This window comes from Macrosteles quadrilineatus, unplaced genomic scaffold, assembly GCF_028750875.1.
Source record: "Macrosteles quadrilineatus isolate MER2022 unplaced genomic scaffold, UCM_ALF_1.0 Scaffold_2__2_contigs__length_208266976, whole genome shotgun sequence".
NCBI lineage: Eukaryota > Metazoa > Arthropoda > Insecta > Hemiptera > Cicadellidae > Macrosteles > Macrosteles quadrilineatus.
The window spans coordinates 39,920,782-39,940,541 of NW_026542595.1; the positions used below are offsets into that span (position 1 = coordinate 39,920,782).

General features: G+C 36.6%; 2 protein-coding genes across 2 annotated transcripts; one reads left to right on the forward strand and one right to left on the reverse strand.

Annotated features, from left to right (window-relative positions):
* Positions 1-2,690: 2,690 nt before the first annotated feature.
* On the reverse strand, positions 2,691-3,778 carry LOC128986784 (2-aminoethanethiol dioxygenase). The gene has a single exon (XM_054407304.1). It carries the CDS (start codon positions 3,558-3,560, stop codon positions 2,796-2,798), a length of 765 nt encoding a protein of 254 aa, XP_054263279.1. The 5' UTR covers positions 3,561-3,778; the 3' UTR covers positions 2,691-2,795.
* Positions 3,779-15,808: 12,030 nt separating this feature from the next.
* LOC128984096 (uncharacterized) lies at positions 15,809-16,651 on the forward strand. The gene has a single exon (XM_054403378.1). It carries the CDS (start codon positions 15,809-15,811, stop codon positions 16,649-16,651), a length of 843 nt encoding a protein of 280 aa, XP_054259353.1.
* Positions 16,652-19,760: the final 3,109 nt, after the last annotated feature.

Genomic DNA, 19,760 nt, shown 5'->3' on the forward strand with positions numbered 1-19,760 from the left:
TAAGCAAAAAAAAAACCAAGTGGCAGAGAGTTTAGAAAGAGGACGGCAAAACTATTTTGGACAGTGAAAAAGCGTTACAAAAAATTCCTAAAATAAATAGCTTACAATATCATTAAAAACCATTTATGCCTATAGGATGACCTAATGATCATGTGTACCGGAAAGTGATGTTACCCTAAAAATGAACTTTGATGATGTTATTGACGAGTTTGCAAAAAAATTTAGAAAAAGATCAGTTATTTCAGGTGTTAGCTGTTAATAGTCTTAAATATTTGCAGTTTATATCGACCAATCAGTCTACTTCCAATAATACCAAATTGTTTGAAGAGGCTCTTTTTTTAATAGTCTGGGCCTACTTTAAGAAGTGGAGGAAAGAAACTTGATTCCAAATCATCAGTTCTGCTTACTGCGGGACATTCTACAGTTGAACATAGATTGCTTAAATACAATTAAAGAAGACCTCGAGAAAAAGAACTATTGTACAGTTGTTTTATCGATGCAAGTCAAGCCTTTGACAAAGTGTGGTACATTGGCCTACTTTATAAACCAAAACAAAATATTCCTCAAAAATTTTATATGACAAACAAATCATACTTAACTAACAGATATTTCAGAGTTAAATTTTGAGATAACGTTACAAAATTGTACTCAATTCAAGCTGGTGTTACCCAAGGAAGTGTTCTAGCTGTACTATTTACGCATTTACAGCTGATGTACCAGAAAATGCTAATACCACTGTGAGTGGCCATACTGCTATTTTAGCACCTTATTTAACATTGCACGTTAAATTTAAATATTTAAATTTAACTTGTCCGTTTAAGTTAAATAAGCACGTTATAAGCCTTAAATAAGTTAAAAAGTTATTAGACCACCATTCTCAAATAAGCAAAGTTTTTTTTTTAAATAGCGTTTTAAAATAATATTGTCCTCATAATAGTACAAATATTTTCTTTTACAAAGTAGGTACACAAGGAATCGCCTCCACTTGGACCACTTGTTATGGGTTTCCCGAATCCCCAATGAAGAATCTAGCGTTTTTTTGGGGGACATGAAATTTTCTGCTAGGATAGATTAAATTTGATTTGAAGTAGACTAACTTAATGCTCAAGATAGTTTATTTTGATACTAAAGCCAGTTCTAAAATATTTAGGCCTATCAATCATTGAGATGGAGACACCTCCTAGATGTGTACTTTAACCCAAATATGAGTGAAGGATGAGTGTAGAATGGTGTGAGATGGACCTGTGTAACTTAGTTACTGGCTAAGATCAGCTGTTTCATTAGACAGGATCATTTATTTAAAGCCCGATGATTAGGGACAGCTGGGTCCAGTTTTGAACCATCAAAAACCTAATACAGAGAAAAACTGTCCTTGTAGCACCTTATGAGTCTACCTTATGATCTATAGTGAGCCAAACTAGTTGCCATGGCAACCAATTGGATTGCGGTACTCCCTGGGTGGATTAACATCCGCACGAGTGAGTACTATGACTATCCGCAGTACTATCCTGATAATTAGACCAATTCGTATATACCAAGCCAAAAATGTGGTTCAGATTCAACTATAAACTGTAGGTCCCTTAGTTGCCATTAGCTGTAGGCCTATGGGCTATTAATTAACAGCTGTGTCTAAGGAATGTCGGCCTTAGTCACTAACAAGACTACAAGATCGCGCCACTCATCCTACACTCATCTCCATTCATACTTGGCTTAAAATACCTACTTTGTAAGGTCGCCATTTCATTGAAAAGTATTAAAGTACCGGTACCTTTTAAGATTACAGGTACTCAAACCAATGAAACCAATGAACCCTTTAAGAAGCACAATGCCTTTGTTAATAATTTAGTCTGGGAATATTTGAATTTCGGATAGATCCCGCCGCGGCCGCTAGGTAGACTATCGTAATCCTGCAGCCAAGTTAGCTGACCGAGTGAGACAAAGAATCGGACGGCTGCTGCACGAATCTCATTTCAGCGGCAAAATTCCAGTCAGGCTATTCTCCATAAGCTGAAACATTTCACTTCCTAAAGGGTTTGTATTCATTGCTCAAACCACTTGAGTAGACTTTTGACTATTGATAGAACAAGATAATTACATCCCCATGTTAAAGTTGTCACCAGTCAGTTTTTAAATCAAAATGGACATAGTTTAGCCACCAAAAGATCATACTGATTTAAATTACTAATGTCTGTTAAATATGCAGACTTTTTAACCAAGTAAACTTATGACTTTTTGTAAGCTATAGCATCTTACATACCAAATATAAACTCTTAACTTAGTATTTAACTGACAACAAATTAGGTAGAAGAAAATAGAATTTTAGAGCAATCTGCTAATAAAAAATAGACAACATCTAAAACTTAATCCATAGGGTAGGCTATAGATAGAACGTCTACTTCATTATTCAAAAGTCAATAGTTAGAGTAAACCTTTCTTATTGTCAACTGTAGGTATAAGATTTCCTACTCTATCTTAATTATCGGTTGTAGCAATCAATAACTTAACTTAAACAAGTGAAGTTAGAAGTTTGGTGTTCAGCTAGCAATTGAATAGACTGAGGCATGTATGTTCGATAATATTATTAAGTGGGGTATTAGTGTTGCCGAAGCTTCAAATAAAATTCTCATTTTATCTAATGAAATACATCTTTATTGATGATTTAGGTAGTTTTTTAAGTCATACACACCCTACATTATGCCTACTTATCTTTAATACACTACAGATAAGTATCAACAATATGTCCAGTTATCCTAATACGAGAAGTCAACGATTAACAATTTACCTACAATCTTAGCCTATGGTCCTTTGTATGGCAATGAGCAACTCCAATAATCTGGCGGAGGTGAGATACGTATTAATTTTCTTAATGGTCTTCGTTCAATTTCACTTTGGGAAACTGTATCGCATTCCAGTTCTTTGAAATAACGGCAAGGACGTGGACCAACTCCAGGGATATCTGTGTTATAAGATGGAGATAAAACATCTAAAAATGCAGCTGGTCCATTAACACTATGGATCTCATGTAAGTTGCCAACAAGAGGGGACAAAACACAAGCACTGTCTTTTTCACCTATCAATGATGCTGGTTCCTTCTTAGCAAGTAAAACCACTGGCCTATACAGTGTATCTTTGGTCAATCCAACTTCACTAGGATGCAAATCAGATTTAGATGCACTCAGTGTTTCTTGTTCTCTAACGTCTGGATTTGTTAGTATAGAATAGCTTTGAATGTGCACAGTGCCACGAATTACTTTTAAAATTCCATACATCAATGGATGGTCATGAAGAGGAAGTCTAGCACCTTTTTTCAAAACAAATACACCAATGGACAGGTTAGGATCGTCATGAATGTTTATGTACGCGACTGGCGCATTTGCATCTTCTGAACAATCACTTGATAAACATTCATCTAAATTGACGTCATCACTGGTTACCTTATTCATTAAACCTGTAAGTTTAGACAGATTATCCTCAAAATTAGATGATATTCCTCCAGCAAGTTTAGTGAAAGTCGCTATTGCTTGCCGTTTCACTACTTCGATTAGAGATGATCCAGCCATAGTTTGTGGCACGAATATTAGTGGTCTGTGGTGTCACAATAATCCTACGATCTTCAGAGTGAAAGAACAGCTAACTATCTAACAGACTATTGCTAATAAAACTACTCTGTAAAATTTAATAAACAATAAAATTTTGCTATGCGAGACATGATATGTCCAGTGTCCAATCCACTACTTTACTTAGCATAAAGACTTGACTTTTGACAAGTGAAGTGACAAGTGAGTGAAGGAGAAGAAGTAGCTTGTCTTGTCCTTCTTCTTCCTTACGTGCAGCTGTAAGTGTGAAAACTGCTGTGCTGGGGCACGGCCAGTGAGCTATAACTATTATATCCATTTATTTCAAAGGGCACGGCCACTTAAGAGTCTTCCTTAGTGGAAGCCATGTTGGATTTCTTCCCCATAAGAACAATGTTAAACATTACATCATTTGTGGACACGTAACGGCGTTATTTGTTAAGATATAGCTTTGAAATTTATAATTTGTATTTTTAACATAATAGACTCGTGACTGAGGTTTTTGAATTTCGAAAATCCGTTTTCATTTCCTTTCAATAATTAGCTTAATTTTAAGCTAATTAATAATCAATTATTCATTATAAAAATTAAAAATTGTGAAATAAAAAACGTCAATTCCTTAAATTTAACTCCTTATCCATAATTATATGACAATTTGCTGATGAGATATTTGGACCCAAAGTTAACATTGTTCTTATGGGGAAGAAATCCAACATGGCTTCCACTAAGGAAGACTCTTAAGGGTGACCGTGGCTGGGGTTGGAAACTTTTTTCCATTGTCTGCTGAGCATTGAAAAGATACTGGTGGTATTATTCTTTTTTATTATCTGATAAAATTGTGTGTATATTAAATGGTTTGTGAGAGTATGTATGAGTGTGTGAGTTTTATTTATTATAACTTATGTTGCTAAAATATTGACTACAGCTGTTTCGTGTTTAAATTAACACATCTTCAGGTCAACATGTTGCATTGGTTTATTCCATAGAATGGTCGTCATAAGGTTTAAAGTTCACAGAAATAACACATACACGTACACGGAACATTTAACATTAATTGGCCAAAACAAAAATACTTTTTAAAGACATGTTTTTTTAATTCAAAATACAAAATTCGTACAGTTTTCAAAAGTAAAGATACAATTCGTAGCCGTCTCACCAAACTAAAACCTGAAAATGAACAACAAAACACAAAAAATATTGTCTATAAAATTCCTTGTTCATGTGGTAGAAACTACTATACGTAGGGCAAACGTCAAGGCCAGTGACGGTGAGGATTAATGAACACATTAAAAAGGTTAAAAATAAAGATAGGTATGGCTCGAGAATCTGTGAACATGCATTAGAGACAAATCATACAGTAAAATGGGATTCCAGCAAAATTCTATACAAAGAACCGGATTGGAGGAAACGGAACATGGCAGAGTCGCTATTTATGGCTATTGAAGACGAGCCTCTATCACGACCATCGGTGGATATTAGTACTGTTTATTTACAAGTAATTAAAGAAGAACTAGAACAGCTGAGGGACAATGCCAAGGATGTCAAAGGCTTATCTACAATAACCAGTATGTCCACCGACCCCCCTGCCCTCCCACCCTCCACAGGAACAGCTGATGCGGCACCGGCAGTCGTGGTTAGGCGTTCGGGCTCGGGGGGCCACCAGTTGACCGACAAGATACTTGGTCGTCTTGCCACTAGACCGTCTTTTTTAATTAAATAGATAAATACTGAAAACCAGTACGTCGACAAGTTATTTCATCGTCAGTCCAGTTGACCGGCCTGTAAATCTAAATTATTATATACGAGAAACCAACTTGTCGTCAATCCTCCCGACCGACTTACCACTTGCTCGTCTTTTAGGTGGGGATGTGTTGAGCGGCAGTGCCAGCGGCGCGCGCAGCTGTGGAGGGCACTGCAGGCGTACCAACTTCTGTATCTTGTAGCGGCGGTTTTCATTCCGACGATTTTCAGCTATCACAATGCAGCGGACTAGCGACGTTCTTATTACGTGTAATTGTTTGTTTCTCAATCGATATTTTGTTATACACAGTACAGTGAATATAAATAGGCCTATATTAGTTTACTTCAATGAAATAAATGTTTTATTTAGCTAAATAAATAAAAATACGCCGATTGAACAAATAAAATTGTTACAGACAACAGGAAGTCCTTAATATGATCAAAAAAGTGTTTATCTTTATTAAAAAATTACTGAAATTTGTAAACTTACTGCTGGTGACAAGGGTGGTGCCATACATAGGTTTATCAATAAATAAGATAAACATGGACAACCTTATGCAGCTATAAGTCAGGAAACATTTGTAGAAACATTAAAAAGCAATACCAATTTATGAAATATGATAAAATATTTACAGGAAATGTTGATTACTGTATATACATCGTGAGTATCTCCAGCAGTTACACACTGGTGATCTTTGAGTTGACTCTTTTAAACTCATTGATTATTACTTTTTTTCGTTTTGAAATAAATTCTGTATTACTTTGAAATTGCTCGAATTCGAGCAACATGTACACGAGTTTGAATATTAAATTAACTAACATATTTATGTAATAGGAGGGTCAAATATTGTTAACAGTGGTGAGGTAACTACCGTTACATTTATTCAATTGAGAGATAAATACAAATTGATAATACCGGTTATTTAAAGCTTTGTTGTCTATTTTTCCCTCTCTTAAAAAATAAAATAGAGAATGAATTTAGACTTTTGGTGACATTAGTTTGTACTATTTCTCCTTAAATGACACTGCTGTCTTGGTAAGCAATAGTTATCTCGGTAAACTATTTATTTGCTGAAGTGCACAGTGTGCTACTTAGCCTGAGAAACATCTTTTGTTTTATGATTTTGTTGTAGGCCTATTGAAAACCTTGTCTAGAAGGAATTCCCATTGCCTGTGTTACCGGGGAGAAGTTTTTCTTAGTAAAGTCTGTAGACGTCTTCGGTTTTACACAGAAACATGTAATTATAATTGAAGAAGTACATGTTTTATCCTCTCACGTTGTTGCGTGGACAATGCTATGGTGATTCAATTCTGTGTACTTCAATTGTCTAACTGGCCCTAATTGACGCATCCTTGTTTTTTTTTTTACTAAATAATGTAGTCTTTACTTCCGTGGATCTTTGCGTTTTATTGTTTAACTGTCCTCAAGTAAGTCTGTGTTCTGAGTAAGTACTTCAAATGCACGGCACTACTGTATATTCAGATTTTCTAATGAACTAGCCTATCATAGATAAAAGAAGTATAGACATGTATATATGACAGAGTATGTCTACTCCTTTTATCTATGGTACTATTTCCAAGTTCATCTGGACGACCCTGCAAATCGTTTCTATTAAAAAAAAATTGTATTTGGTTTATGTTTATGAACTTGTATGAGTGTTGTTAACTAAAGCTAAATTCACATCAAATTAATTAATTTAATTTATTTTAATAGTATTTCTAATTAATTTCAGTTTTAAGAACATATAGTAAATAAATCCTTGTTGAAATGGCTGTACTATCCATGCAATTATTGTCAAACTATATGTTCAAAGATTCCTGGACGGCAATGTTATAATACTAGTTGGAGCAGAGGTACTGGATCTAGGGTTAATACAGTTTTGTGACGTGTAAGGTATATCACTGCAGAAGTAGTTAGCTCAAGAATTATGACGCGGATGACAAAGATTGGTAGCTTTTGCTATAATTATAAAAAAAACCAAGTACATAAAATCATTCACAGTTTTTTTTTTTCACAGTCTATTGAATAGCCTGCAGTTAAGTTCACTCTAATGAAGAATATAGACGTGGCCAGAGTTCCAAACGATTTAAGCAACAACTGTTTACATGAACTATCCTATATGTAAGTTTTTTTTTTAGTGTGCAATGTACTTATTGAATTTTCATTAGTAATATATCATGGCTATATCGTTTATGTAAAAGTATCAAAAGATAGTAAAACGAAAACGAAACAATCAACCAAGACCAGTGACCGAAACAAGTGTCGAGCTGGCGGCGCCGCGCCTACCTCGGGATTCCCCGAGGGCAATAATTCATCTTTGAAGTAACACCGGTAACACTGACTCACTGGCCGACACGGATACCCGCCTACCACCCCCTTTGTGTCGCCACCCTATGACCACCGGTCGGTCGGCCACCCATCCAAGGAAACTCTAGACATCGGCGGCTCTTTGTCGTTCGTTGACCAGCGTATTTTCTAGAGTTGAATGTATACCCTCACTCACACCAGGGAATAAGTAAACTGTAGTAGTTTTCTTGTTTATGAAAATATTTGCATTAAATTAGAAAAAATCATTTATTTATTTATAAAATGTTATTAATTTTACAAAAAAAAAACACACTTTTACCCTCCCTGTTGCAGCAAACCTAAGTACTTGTTAAACTTATTCTATTTAAATATGGAATAACTGTGATATTTTCAAAAAGTCATTTTAGTGTAAATCCAATCAGGCAAATAGAAATTTGCTTAGTCTGCAGGTTTGTTGCGGTGGGGGTATATTTCGTCATAAACTCTTTTGCCACTTAAGAAACTTCAATAGTAAAGTGGCAACTAAAACGCGACTCCAGCGACCCAATTCTGGCGGCGCTCTAGAACTACCTGAAGGCCTTTTCCGGTATTACGCGTGCCGCATCACACAAGTAGTTTTCCCGCGCCCCTATTCAAACGCTTGTAGGCGAAGAAAAAGAAAGCGAGTTGACGACCGAGGCTAGGTCGACCCGATCGACTTCGACAGCTGTTTTACTGTCTCTCTCCCTCTCTCTCTCTCTGTCTTTGGATGTGTAGGGTTGGCGAGGGTTGTAAAATTGCTGAAAGTGAAAGGGACGTGGCTGGCGCTACGTTCCTAGTTTTTGGCCTCTTGATGCTAACACTGGGTCGGCTACTCGAGATCAAACAACAGCGTGTGTTTAGTACAAAATTGGGTCCACAGTCACATCTATCTATCTATATATTAATAGGCAAGCATGTTTCTTTAAAACCTTTTTTCTCAGCTCGTGTGCATCACAGGGGAAATCTACGCATACTGTTAGAAAGATATTTGTCCGTAGATGTGCAGAATCCCTTTATAAATTAAAATAGGCTAAAAAATAAGCACGAAAAACGAATTTGAAAACTTCAAAAAATTAACATGGGCCAACTGGGTTGCCATGATGGTGACGAAATAACAACAAAATGTACACGGAAATTCAAAACAAATGGAAGAAATCCCAATCACATGTTTTATTTACAGTGTGGGGAGAAAATAGAGAAGTCTGTACATTAATTATTTTTGGTCGAGTTTCGACCACAGGACGACCACTAGTACTTATTTAATACGCAAGCAGGATTTTTGTGACAATTATTCCTCCGAAACTACTGAACCGATTGACATGTTTTTGGTGTCATTGGAAAGAGCGTAACGTGAAGTTGTGCAGGAAACTTTCTTTTTAGGTAAATAATTAGAGAGTGAGGCCCTGGGACCCTTTAAAGTTTCGTATTTCTCCATAAGATTAACACGGGAAACAAACATTGTTTTGAAACTCCAGCTGTTGTCAGGAATTAAATATTAATAATTAGTTGCTCCCCATGGAAGCATGAGAGTTCTGTAGAGTTTGTAGCCTACACCTTATTGTCTACAAATTGGCTAAATAACTTAGGTACAGTACATTATAAAAGCTGACAGACTTTTTATTTTGACTTAAATTGTAAGCTTACCATTTCCCGTCCATGGGCAGTTTGATAGTTAAAAAATAACCCTTTAAACTGGAATAGGACTGTTATGTAAATTGTGAGTATTTCCATTAGTTAATAATCTTTTAGTTGACTCTTTAAAAATCATCGGAAATTATGACTGTTATTAGTTTTTTAACAAGTCATTTGTTTATATGTAACTCCTGTACTTCTTTGCAATTGCTCGATTTCGAGCAACATGTACACTAGTTAAGCTATAATTTTATACAATAGCTAAGATATTCCACATTCCAACCAAATATCTGGCCGAAAGTAGTTTTTGATTGCATTTTAATTGAATAATTTGTAACGAATCGAATTAAACCACGAAACGGACATACCATGATCCGTATGTCGAAATGTATGTTTTAATAGGTGAGGAATCCGATTATGGTATTTTTAAACTTTCGAAAATGTATGGTTTAGGCTGTAGAGATAAAATTACGGTGAAAATCAAATATATAATTTAAACGATTTTTTGTGTTGAAATTCTAAAATAAAATTCTTAACTCCTACCCCAAAATATACCGATTCATAATGTTTATTACAACTATGATCGATGATGTAGCCATAAGGTCGATACAAATTCTTATATTTCGCGCGACGAATATGAAAATATATAGATTTTTATTAAGGAACGGATTGTACAAATATATTGATCCGTATGTCGAAATGTATGTTTTAGTAGGTGAGGAATACGATTTTGGTATTTTCAAAGTTTCGAAAATGTATGGTTTAAGCTGTAGAGAGAAAATTACGGAGAAAATCAAATATTGATTTTAAAAGATTTTTTTGTGTTGAAATTCAAATATAAAATTCTTAACTCCTACCCCAAAGTATGCCGATTCATAATGTTTATTACAACTATGATCGAAAATGTAGCCATAAGGTCGATACAAATTCTTATATTTCGCGCGACGATTATGACAATATATAGGTTTTTATTAAGGAACGGATTGTACAAATATATTGATCCGTATGTCAAAATGTATGTTTTAATAGGTGAGGAATCCGATTATGGTATTTTCAAACTTTCGAAAATGTATGGTTTAAGCTGTAGAGAGAAAATTACGGAGAAAATGAAATATTGATTTTAAAAGATTTTTTGTGTTGAAATTCAAATATAAAATTCTTAACTCCTACCCCAAAATATGCCGATTCATAATGTTTATTACAACGATGATCGATAATGTAGCCATAAGGTCAATACAAATTCTTATATTTCGCGCGACGATTATGAAAATATATAGGTTTTTATTAAGGAACGGATTGTACAAATATATTGATTCGTATGTCGAAATGTATGTTTTAGTAGGTGAGGAATACGATTTTGGTATTTTCAAAGTTTCGAAAATGTATGGTTTAAGCTGTAGAGAGAAAATTACGGAGAAAATCAAATATTGATTTTAAAAGATTTTTTGCGTTGAAATTCAAATATAAAATTCTTAACTCCTACCCCAAAATATGCCGATTCATAATGTTTATTACAACTAACTGTGATGCTGTCATCACTATATATAGATATATATTCAAATTTTAGTTGGAATTTATTTAGATTGGTTTTAATATAAATTATATTTTTCTAAAGTTTAATTGTTTAAAATATTTTATTTAAAAGGATAGTTGGTCCAGTTATGATTATCAGTCGTCACGCGCTTACTTACAGATATGAGCATCCTGTTGTTGTCCTCGAATAGACTAACCAATAGGAATCGTTTATTTCAAGGATTTACCAAATATGGCAATGTAGATTATAGTGAAACTAAGAGAGGGGATTTTTGCAACTCATAGGTTTTTAGCTGAAGAAGAGATCATTCTCTTCTACAGACTCCTGCTGGCAGCACTCACCTTCTGAGTTGTAAGTAGTCCCTCGGGTTACTGCTAAATCAGCCAAGTTCACTAATACTTGTTGTAATGTTTTAACTTATGAATTTTTAGTTACCGACAAAACTTAGGACTTATTCACAAACCTTTCTCGAATATCAGAGAGCTCACTCAGCCATGATGCTGTTGGTTTATTTTAAAGTAACAATAATAAAGTATGATAATTTAGTGTAATTATGTAACACTGTGAAAATATTTGAATTTATTGAAAAGTATGATAATACAACTTGTGTTTAATAAAGAATAGTATTCATAATTGTTGTTCGTCATTGCCCACCATCCTGGCGCACGACATAACTATGATCGAAATTTAAACTGTGTCTATTTAAACTGTGCGTGACACAATGATGATAATATCTTACTTTTGTCATTTTTGGCTAAGCCACTACGGATGATTATTGTCATGATTGTAATACTCTGTTTATTTCTTATGTACTGTACTGTAAAATATTTATGGCTGCTTCACCGCAGGTGAAGCCTTGGGTTGTATTTACTATGCCATTAGATAAGCTAATACGATAAAAATCAATGGCAGCGTTATTAAGAAATGTAAGCATTTCAAGTTGATCGAATAGTGGAACTAATTATGTGGAATGTTTGCTGAATAGCATTAGACACTGTGACGTTTGACTTATTTCCAAAGTCAACGAACACTGATAACCAGTGCAAATTTTAATCCAATATACCATGTGGTCCTATTGTGGTTTAATGTCAAACGAGAGGTCGTCCAGTGGTCGAAACTCGACCAAAAATATGTAATGTACTCACTTATCTATTTTCACCCCACACTGTAAATAAAACATGTGATTGGAGTTTCCTCCATTTGTTTAGATTTTCTGTTTATATTTCGTTGTTATTTCGTAACCAGCATAGCAACGCATAAGATCCATGTTAATTTTTTCAAATTTTTAAACTCATTTTTTGTGCTTATCTTTGAGCCTATTTAAATTTATAAAGGGATTCTGCACACCTACAGGAAAATAGCTTTCCAACGGTATGCGTAGATTTTCCCTACGATTCACACGAGCTGAGAAAAAAGGTTTTAAAGAAACATGCTTGCCTATTAATATATAGATAGATAGATGCTCTTTCATTTTCAAGATGAGCTCGCTCGCATCAATCAAACACGTCCTGGTTGATGTTCGTTTACTACGCTCAATCCGGATATTGTGGCTACACAAATACCAATAAAAATAATCAATTATAATCAGCTATTCGCTTAGTTAATTTTGAAATATTTAAATTGTTCAGATCAGACAAATTGACAACAAAAATTGCGTTGTAAAAAGTCACTATGAGATATTGCTGATGAAGGTATGCGAAGGGGTGGCAAGGTCATCCAACGCGGCTTCTCTTTCATCTACGCAGTTCTAGGCTTCTCTGGACTTCCCCAATACTTTCGTTCTCACGCCGATGAAGGACAGGTCAGGTTGATTGGAAATGGAAAGAAGTTGTAAAAGGTGCTTGTCATATTTATGATAGTCTCTATTCATTTAGGGCTTATAAGGGTGTTGTTAAGTTAGGGAAAGCAGACGCGGTGGCGTTCTTTTGAAGATATTGACCGCCCTAGTGGCGAGTCCTGCACCCGTGGACTTTCCCCAAGACTACGGTTCTCACAGTGATGTACGTCCAGAGAATTGTAAATTAAAACTGATTTATATAAGTTCCTCGTTATTTTTACGATAGTACCTTACCTATTCGGTGAAGGTTTTCAGGGGTGTTCTTAAGTAAGAGAATAGGGATGACAGACACGGTGGCGTTCTTTAGAAGTGGTAGGTCCCGCTCCCGTCAACTTAAATATTTGAAGGGTTTGGTATTTTTTTTTTTGGAGCAAATATAAGCATTTGTCAATTATATAAGGCAAGGACTATACAGATCTTAGCATACACAGCATATACAGCATATACAGACATTATTTTCTTCCGCGTTCTCTTCCCATTGCGATTACTTATATAGTTAAGTCTTTTTTGTTTTACTTGCGATATCAGTAATGCTCCATATTTATTATGTTGCCAATTTATTGTTAATTTGTATTTTTCAAGTTTCTATGTTAGTTTTACCTGATATTCTCACAGCAATGGCCTTTTCGAACAGAAACAAGTAATATTGGCACGGGCTTGGAAATATGTTTCAAATCAGGCGAAAGTACTTGGAATCACACGATTAGCCGACATTTATGTTATAGAAAGGATTTCATGTGTTCTAAATAACAATCTCTCTAGACATCGCCAGAAGTTATTTTACCATCCATGCGATTCGGGCAACTTTGTCTAGCGATCCTTTAAGCTCGTGATACCCAACATCTGTTGACCGTTATTAAGTCACTGGTATCGCGGTTGGTTAGTAAGTATTCCTTTGGTTAGTAATACATCATAAAACCCAAATACATTAAATAATCAATGCTCAATAGCATTCATAGGAATGCCCTTTTCCTTTGTATTGTATTTTGTAATTTGTTACTCTAGTATAGACTAGTTGTTTCCAGTTAATATTAACTATACAGTACCTATTTAAAAATCATTAAAAAAATTTAATTACCTTTTAACTTCTCAATACAAAAAAAGGAAGAATTTTAAGCGCTTAACTTTTAACTAACCGTAAATAAAAATCTTAAGCTCAATACTGTTTTAATAAAGGTTTTAACAGAGTAGGCTTAGAATACTGACTGACAGACCAGTTAAAATGTTTATCTTACTTTTAAAATGTTAAATAAGAAACTCTTCACATACCATGTCTTTTTGTAAACACTCTAACGTCTTCAGCCAAATGACCTTGGTTTCGTTGTTCTTTAACCATTATTTTTAGATCATCAAAAGCGCGGCATCTTGAAATTGTTACGTACAATTCCCCATGCTGTAAGCAGGGGATGCAGCTCTAGCAGATAAAGACCAACTTTTCGAGGACGAATTTTAGAGGAACACTCGTTTTCCAGCTGAACTTCAAGTAATAATTTCAAGACTTCATCATTCATAACTTTCGCCATTAATCTGGTTCTATTAACCAGTCCTTTTTTTGGATTTAATTTTCTTAGTAAAATTACAATTACACCTTTTTTGACATAACTTGCGAGGAGGTAAACCCTTATCGAGGAGGAAAATATGTCATTCTGAACAGTGTACAGACAAAACTCTAATTTTATTTGCAGATATTTTATATACAGCACCATTTGATTAACTGTATTTTTTCACTTCTATAACAGATTTCGTTTCTCATGACGCTTGATGAACGACTTCTACACCTAATAACAACTTACTTAAATAGGCAATCCTAACGAACTACTGTTGCAGTAAACTTAACTGTTACACATGTTTGAAATTTACAACATCTTGCATAATTACAATACTTTGTGCCTGTTGGCTACTATGAATCGTTTGGATTAATTTAAGATATTAAACTTTTTTGATATAGGCCTACACAAGGTAAATTGACCTCCATGTTACCCAAAATTATACACAGGTCCTATATATATACTAGTGTACATGTTGCTCAAATTCAAGCAATTGCAAAGTATTACAGGGGTTATTTCAAAACCAATAACAGTCATATTTAAAAAAGTTTAACTCAAAGTTTAAAAAGAGTTTAAAAAGAGTCAACTCAAATATTACCATTCTGTAACTCAGACCCTGATTACCTAAATCCCTGATCTTCGTTATTGATAAACCTTAAGCATTCCGGCTGGTTTTCTCCTTCTCAAAATGCCTCGCTGTACAGGCAACACATGTCATTGATAGAGGGTCAAATTGAGAACGAAAAGTCTTTTAGGGGTAGTGTTAGCTCGCATTCGTAACCTAATAGTTGAGATTGTCCAGGGTCAGGTGCTGACGTGTACGCCTCCTTTCTATGTTTCGTTGTTGTCGCGTCGGAGGTATTTAAAAGAAAAAAACAACAAATAAACAAATTATAGCTACACAAAACAACGATAAATGCACAAATTTAAGTTACAATCATGCTAACACGATCTGTCATAGCGTCACAAAGCAACGATAAATATATAAATTCAAGATACAACCATACTAACACGGTCCGTTTTCGTTTTGGGGGTTATGTTTACACAAACTCAAATAGTAAATAAATTTACTCAATGCGTTTCATTGAATCGAAAAATAAATAACAGTAATTAAATTATACAGCTGATCAAAATGTAAACAATTATGTTCTTCATAAGGATAACATGGGAACTTTCAAAGCCACTGGGGCAGAACCCAAGGGACTTTGTAAAAAATGTAAGGCCAGTTGGCAAATCTACGCGACACGCTCTTTCCAATGAGATGTCAATGGATAAAATCGGTTAAGAAATGGCGGAGGAGTTCAACCGACAAAGTTTCATGTAGCGTATTAATTATATATATATACACTGTGGTGAGTGCTTCAATACTGTTGAAAACCAGCTGAAAGTATAACTTTGGTTTTGTTTAAATGAGTTGCTATGGTTACCTGACAGTTCATTCCTGGTTTTTATAATACATACACTTATGTTTTTGTCATGCTCATTAAATTCTATTTTCTATCAGTTTCTTGAATAATTTTATCATAAAAGTAACAAAAATAGTTAAAGAAGAACCTACTTCTTCAGTGGTGACCCCGACGTGATCATTTTTTACCAAAATTTAGCAAAATTGCAATGTCTACTACTCAAGAAGGTAACTCCCTAGAACGAATTACTGTGAAGATTCCACAATTTTGGCCAGCAGATCCTGAGCTGTGGTTTGCGCAGGTCGAGACCCAATTCTCCTTGGCTCGGATCACATCTGATGAAACAAAATTCTTTTATGTTTGTGGAAATCTTGATGCTAAATACGCTGCTGAAGTGAGAGACATCCTCACAAGACCACCAACCGAGGGAAAATACGAAAAACTGAAAACAGAATTGATACAACGCCTAAGCTCTTCACAGGAACAGAAGACCAGACGTCTACTGGAACATGAAGAAATGGGAGATCGAAAGCCCTCGCAGTTCCTCAGACATCTTCGTGCTTTGGCTGGTACCGTTGTACCTGACACTGTGCTGAAAACTCTGTGGTTGAGTCGTCTGCCTTCATCAACTCAAGCCATTTTAGCAACACAAAAGTCGTCTGAGCTTGATGCACTAGCCGAGTTGGCTGACGCCGTGCTTGAAATTAGCCCGCGTCATCAAGTTACAGAAGCAGCTGTCCCTACTAACAGTCCCAACTCTATGGAAGTAATGATGGAGCGACTGACGATCCTGATGACATCTAAAATGGGCGAAATCGTAAGCACTCTTCAGCACGACATTTCAACTATCAAAGAAGATCTGCGGAGTAATCAAAGTCGTCGTCCAACATGGAGTTCAAGTCCGGTTCGGCGATCAAGATCACGCTCCAAGAGCACGACAAGATACGATGTTTGCTGGTACCACAAGCGATTCGGTAATGCAGCTACTAAGTGCACCAGGCCTTGCAGTTTCCAAGCCAACAACTCGGGAAACGATCTCGGGAGTCTCTAATGGCGGCCAGCGACTCCTCCGATCTACAGACATCTCGCCGCCTCTTCGTCACAGACAAGGTAACAAAACAACAGTTCCTCATTGACACTGGAGCAGATGTTTGCGTCTATCCACGAAAAATGCTTTCAGGTAAAATACTAAAATCTGACTATACACTATACGCAGCAAACAACACCGAAATTGCCACTTACGGGTTGCATACCTTATCTTTGGACCTAGGCCTACGCCGAGCATTTGTGTGGCGTTTTATCATAGCTGATGTTGCCAAACCGATCATTGGAGTTGACTTTCTTCATCATTATGATTTATTAGTGGATGTTCGACGTCAGTGTTTGATTGATCAGGTAACCTCTCTCGTTTCCACTGGTCGCGCAACATGCTCCAATTTGGTAAGTGGTATTAAAGCAATAAATGCAAACCAACCAAATGTCTACATGCAGCTCCTCCAATCATATGCGTCCCTTATTCGACCGGCAGGTAAACCTTCTGTCCCTGTCAAACACCAAACAGAACACCATATCCAGACAACGCCAGGACCACCAGTCTTTAGCAAACCCCGTCGTCTAGCCCCGGACAAGTTAAAGTTAGCCAAAAAAGAATTTGAGGTTATGGTCCAGTTAGGTATAGCTAGACCTTCTTCTAGCAGCTGGTCATCCCCTCTTCATATGGTTCCCAAAAAAGGAGACGAATGGAGACCATGTGGAGACTACAGAGCCCTAAATGCCAGAACCATTCCTGATCGCTACCCTATTCCTCACATTCAGGACTTTTCTCTAAATTTGCATGGTAAAAAAGTTTTCTCTACTATAGATCTTGTTCGTGCTTACCATCAGATCCCTGTAGCTCCTGATGACGTTCATAAGACTGCTATAACAACACATTTTGGTCTTTTCGAATTTCCTTTCATGTCTTTTGGACTTTGCAATGCTGCCCAAACCTTTCAACGTTTCATTGATGGTGTACTCAGTGGCCTAGACTTCTGTTACGCTTACATTGATGACATTCTCGTAGCTTCAGAATCCGAAGAACAACACCTCATTCACTTACGACAATTGTTTGACCGCCTATCCTCTTTCGGAGTCTTTGTCAACCCAAGTAAGTGCAACCTAGGAGTTCCCATGGTTAGTTTTCTCGGATATCAAGTTTCCGGAGAAGGGATAAAACCCTTACCTGAAAAAGTGAAAGCTCTTGACTGTTACCCCAAACCAAAGACTGCAAAGGAATTAAGAAGATTCACTGGTATGCTAAACTTTTATCGTAGATTCCTACCCCATTCAGCGTCCCAGCAGAGCACACTAAATGACCTTCTGAAAGCCAATCTAAAAGGTAATATGCCTATTAATTGGACTACAGAAAGTGAACAAGCTTTTGAAACTTGTAAAAAAAGCCTCAGTGAAGCCGTTATGTTGTCTCACCCTGCACCGAATGCCTCACTTGCAATCTTCTGCGATTCATCAGACTATGCTGTAGGAAGTGTATTGCAACAAAAGGTAGGACAAAACTGGCAACCACTATCTTTCTTTTCCAAAAAGTTAAGTCTAACTCAACAGAAATACAGTACTTATGACAGAGAACTAACAGCAATTTATCTTGCCATTAAGTATTTCAAACATATGCTAGAAGGAAGACAATTCATAATTTTTACAGATCACAAGCCTCTGACCTTTTCTTTCCATCAAAAACCTGATAAGTGTTCTCCAAGACAGTTCCGTCACTTGGAATATATTGGACAGTTCTCAACTGACATTCGCCACGTTTCTGGACAAGAAAACGCAGTTGCAGATATCTTCTCTAGGATAGAAGAAGCCACTGCCTCCTTAAACTTCCAGGCTTTGGCAGAGTCTCAAGCTCAGGATGAAGAACTACAACACTATTTAGAAACAGAATCCAACCTAAAGCTCAAGCAAGTGCTGCTACCAGGAACGGAAATCTCACTTTATTGTGATGTATCTACTTCAAACCCCCGTCCTTTTGTCACAAAACAATTTCGAAAAAATGTTTTTTACAGCTTGCACAACCTGTCTCATCCCGGGATAAAGGCATCCACAAAATTGGTTAGCCAACGTTTTGTTTGGCCTTCAATGAAATCGGACTGTCGTTCTATGGCTCGCTCCTGCCTCTCCTGCCAGAAGTCAAAGATAACACGTCACAGTTCAACCCCAGTTGGTACGTTTGTTCCACCATCTTCTAGATTCGAACACATCCATATTGATCTAGTTGGCCCATTACCTGTTTCGGAAGGTTACAGGTATTGTTTGACTTGTGTTGACAGATTTACACGTTGGCCTGAAGCAGTTCCACTTGAGAACATAGAAGCTGAAACTGTAGCTCGTGCATTATTCACCAACTGGATTTCAAGGTTTGGAACGCCACTGCGCATAACCACAGATCAAGGTCGACAATTTGAATCCTCTCTTTTCCAGCAGCTAACACAGTTAACTGGATCAACACGTCTGCGAACGACTGCCTATCACCCTGCTGCCAATGGACTCGTTGAACGCCTTCATCGACAACTCAAGGCAGCCATAAGGTGTCACACAACAGATCGTTGGACCGAAGTTTTGCCAGTGATACTAATGGGGATCAGAGCTGCGTGGCGCGAAGATATGCAAGCTTCCTCTGCAGAACTCGTTTACGGTCAACCTCTACGACTTCCTGGAGAGTTTATGACGCCCAGCCAAGATGGACATCAATTGGATCCACCAAACTTCGTAAAGAGCTTACGTCAGCACTTCAACAACCTGCGTCCAGTCAGTGGAACTAGACATGGTGCGAAGACGCCATTCGTTTTTAAGGACCTCGCTACATGCACACATGTCTTTGTGCGGACTGACATCCCCAAGGGAGCTCTCGAACCTCCATACTCTGGCCCTTACCCTATTATCAGCAGGACCACCAAGACTGCCGTTGTGGTGATTAAAGGCTGTAATGTCACGGTATCCATGGATCGACTCAAACCGGCATACTTTTGGTCCGAATACAAGAACGATGGATATGCACCAAATAGGACAGAAAGCAACAAATCCACACAAGCACAAAGCAAGACACAAAGCATGGATGATCCTAATTATACCAAGACAAGTTCATTAAAACCTGCGATTAAGACAAA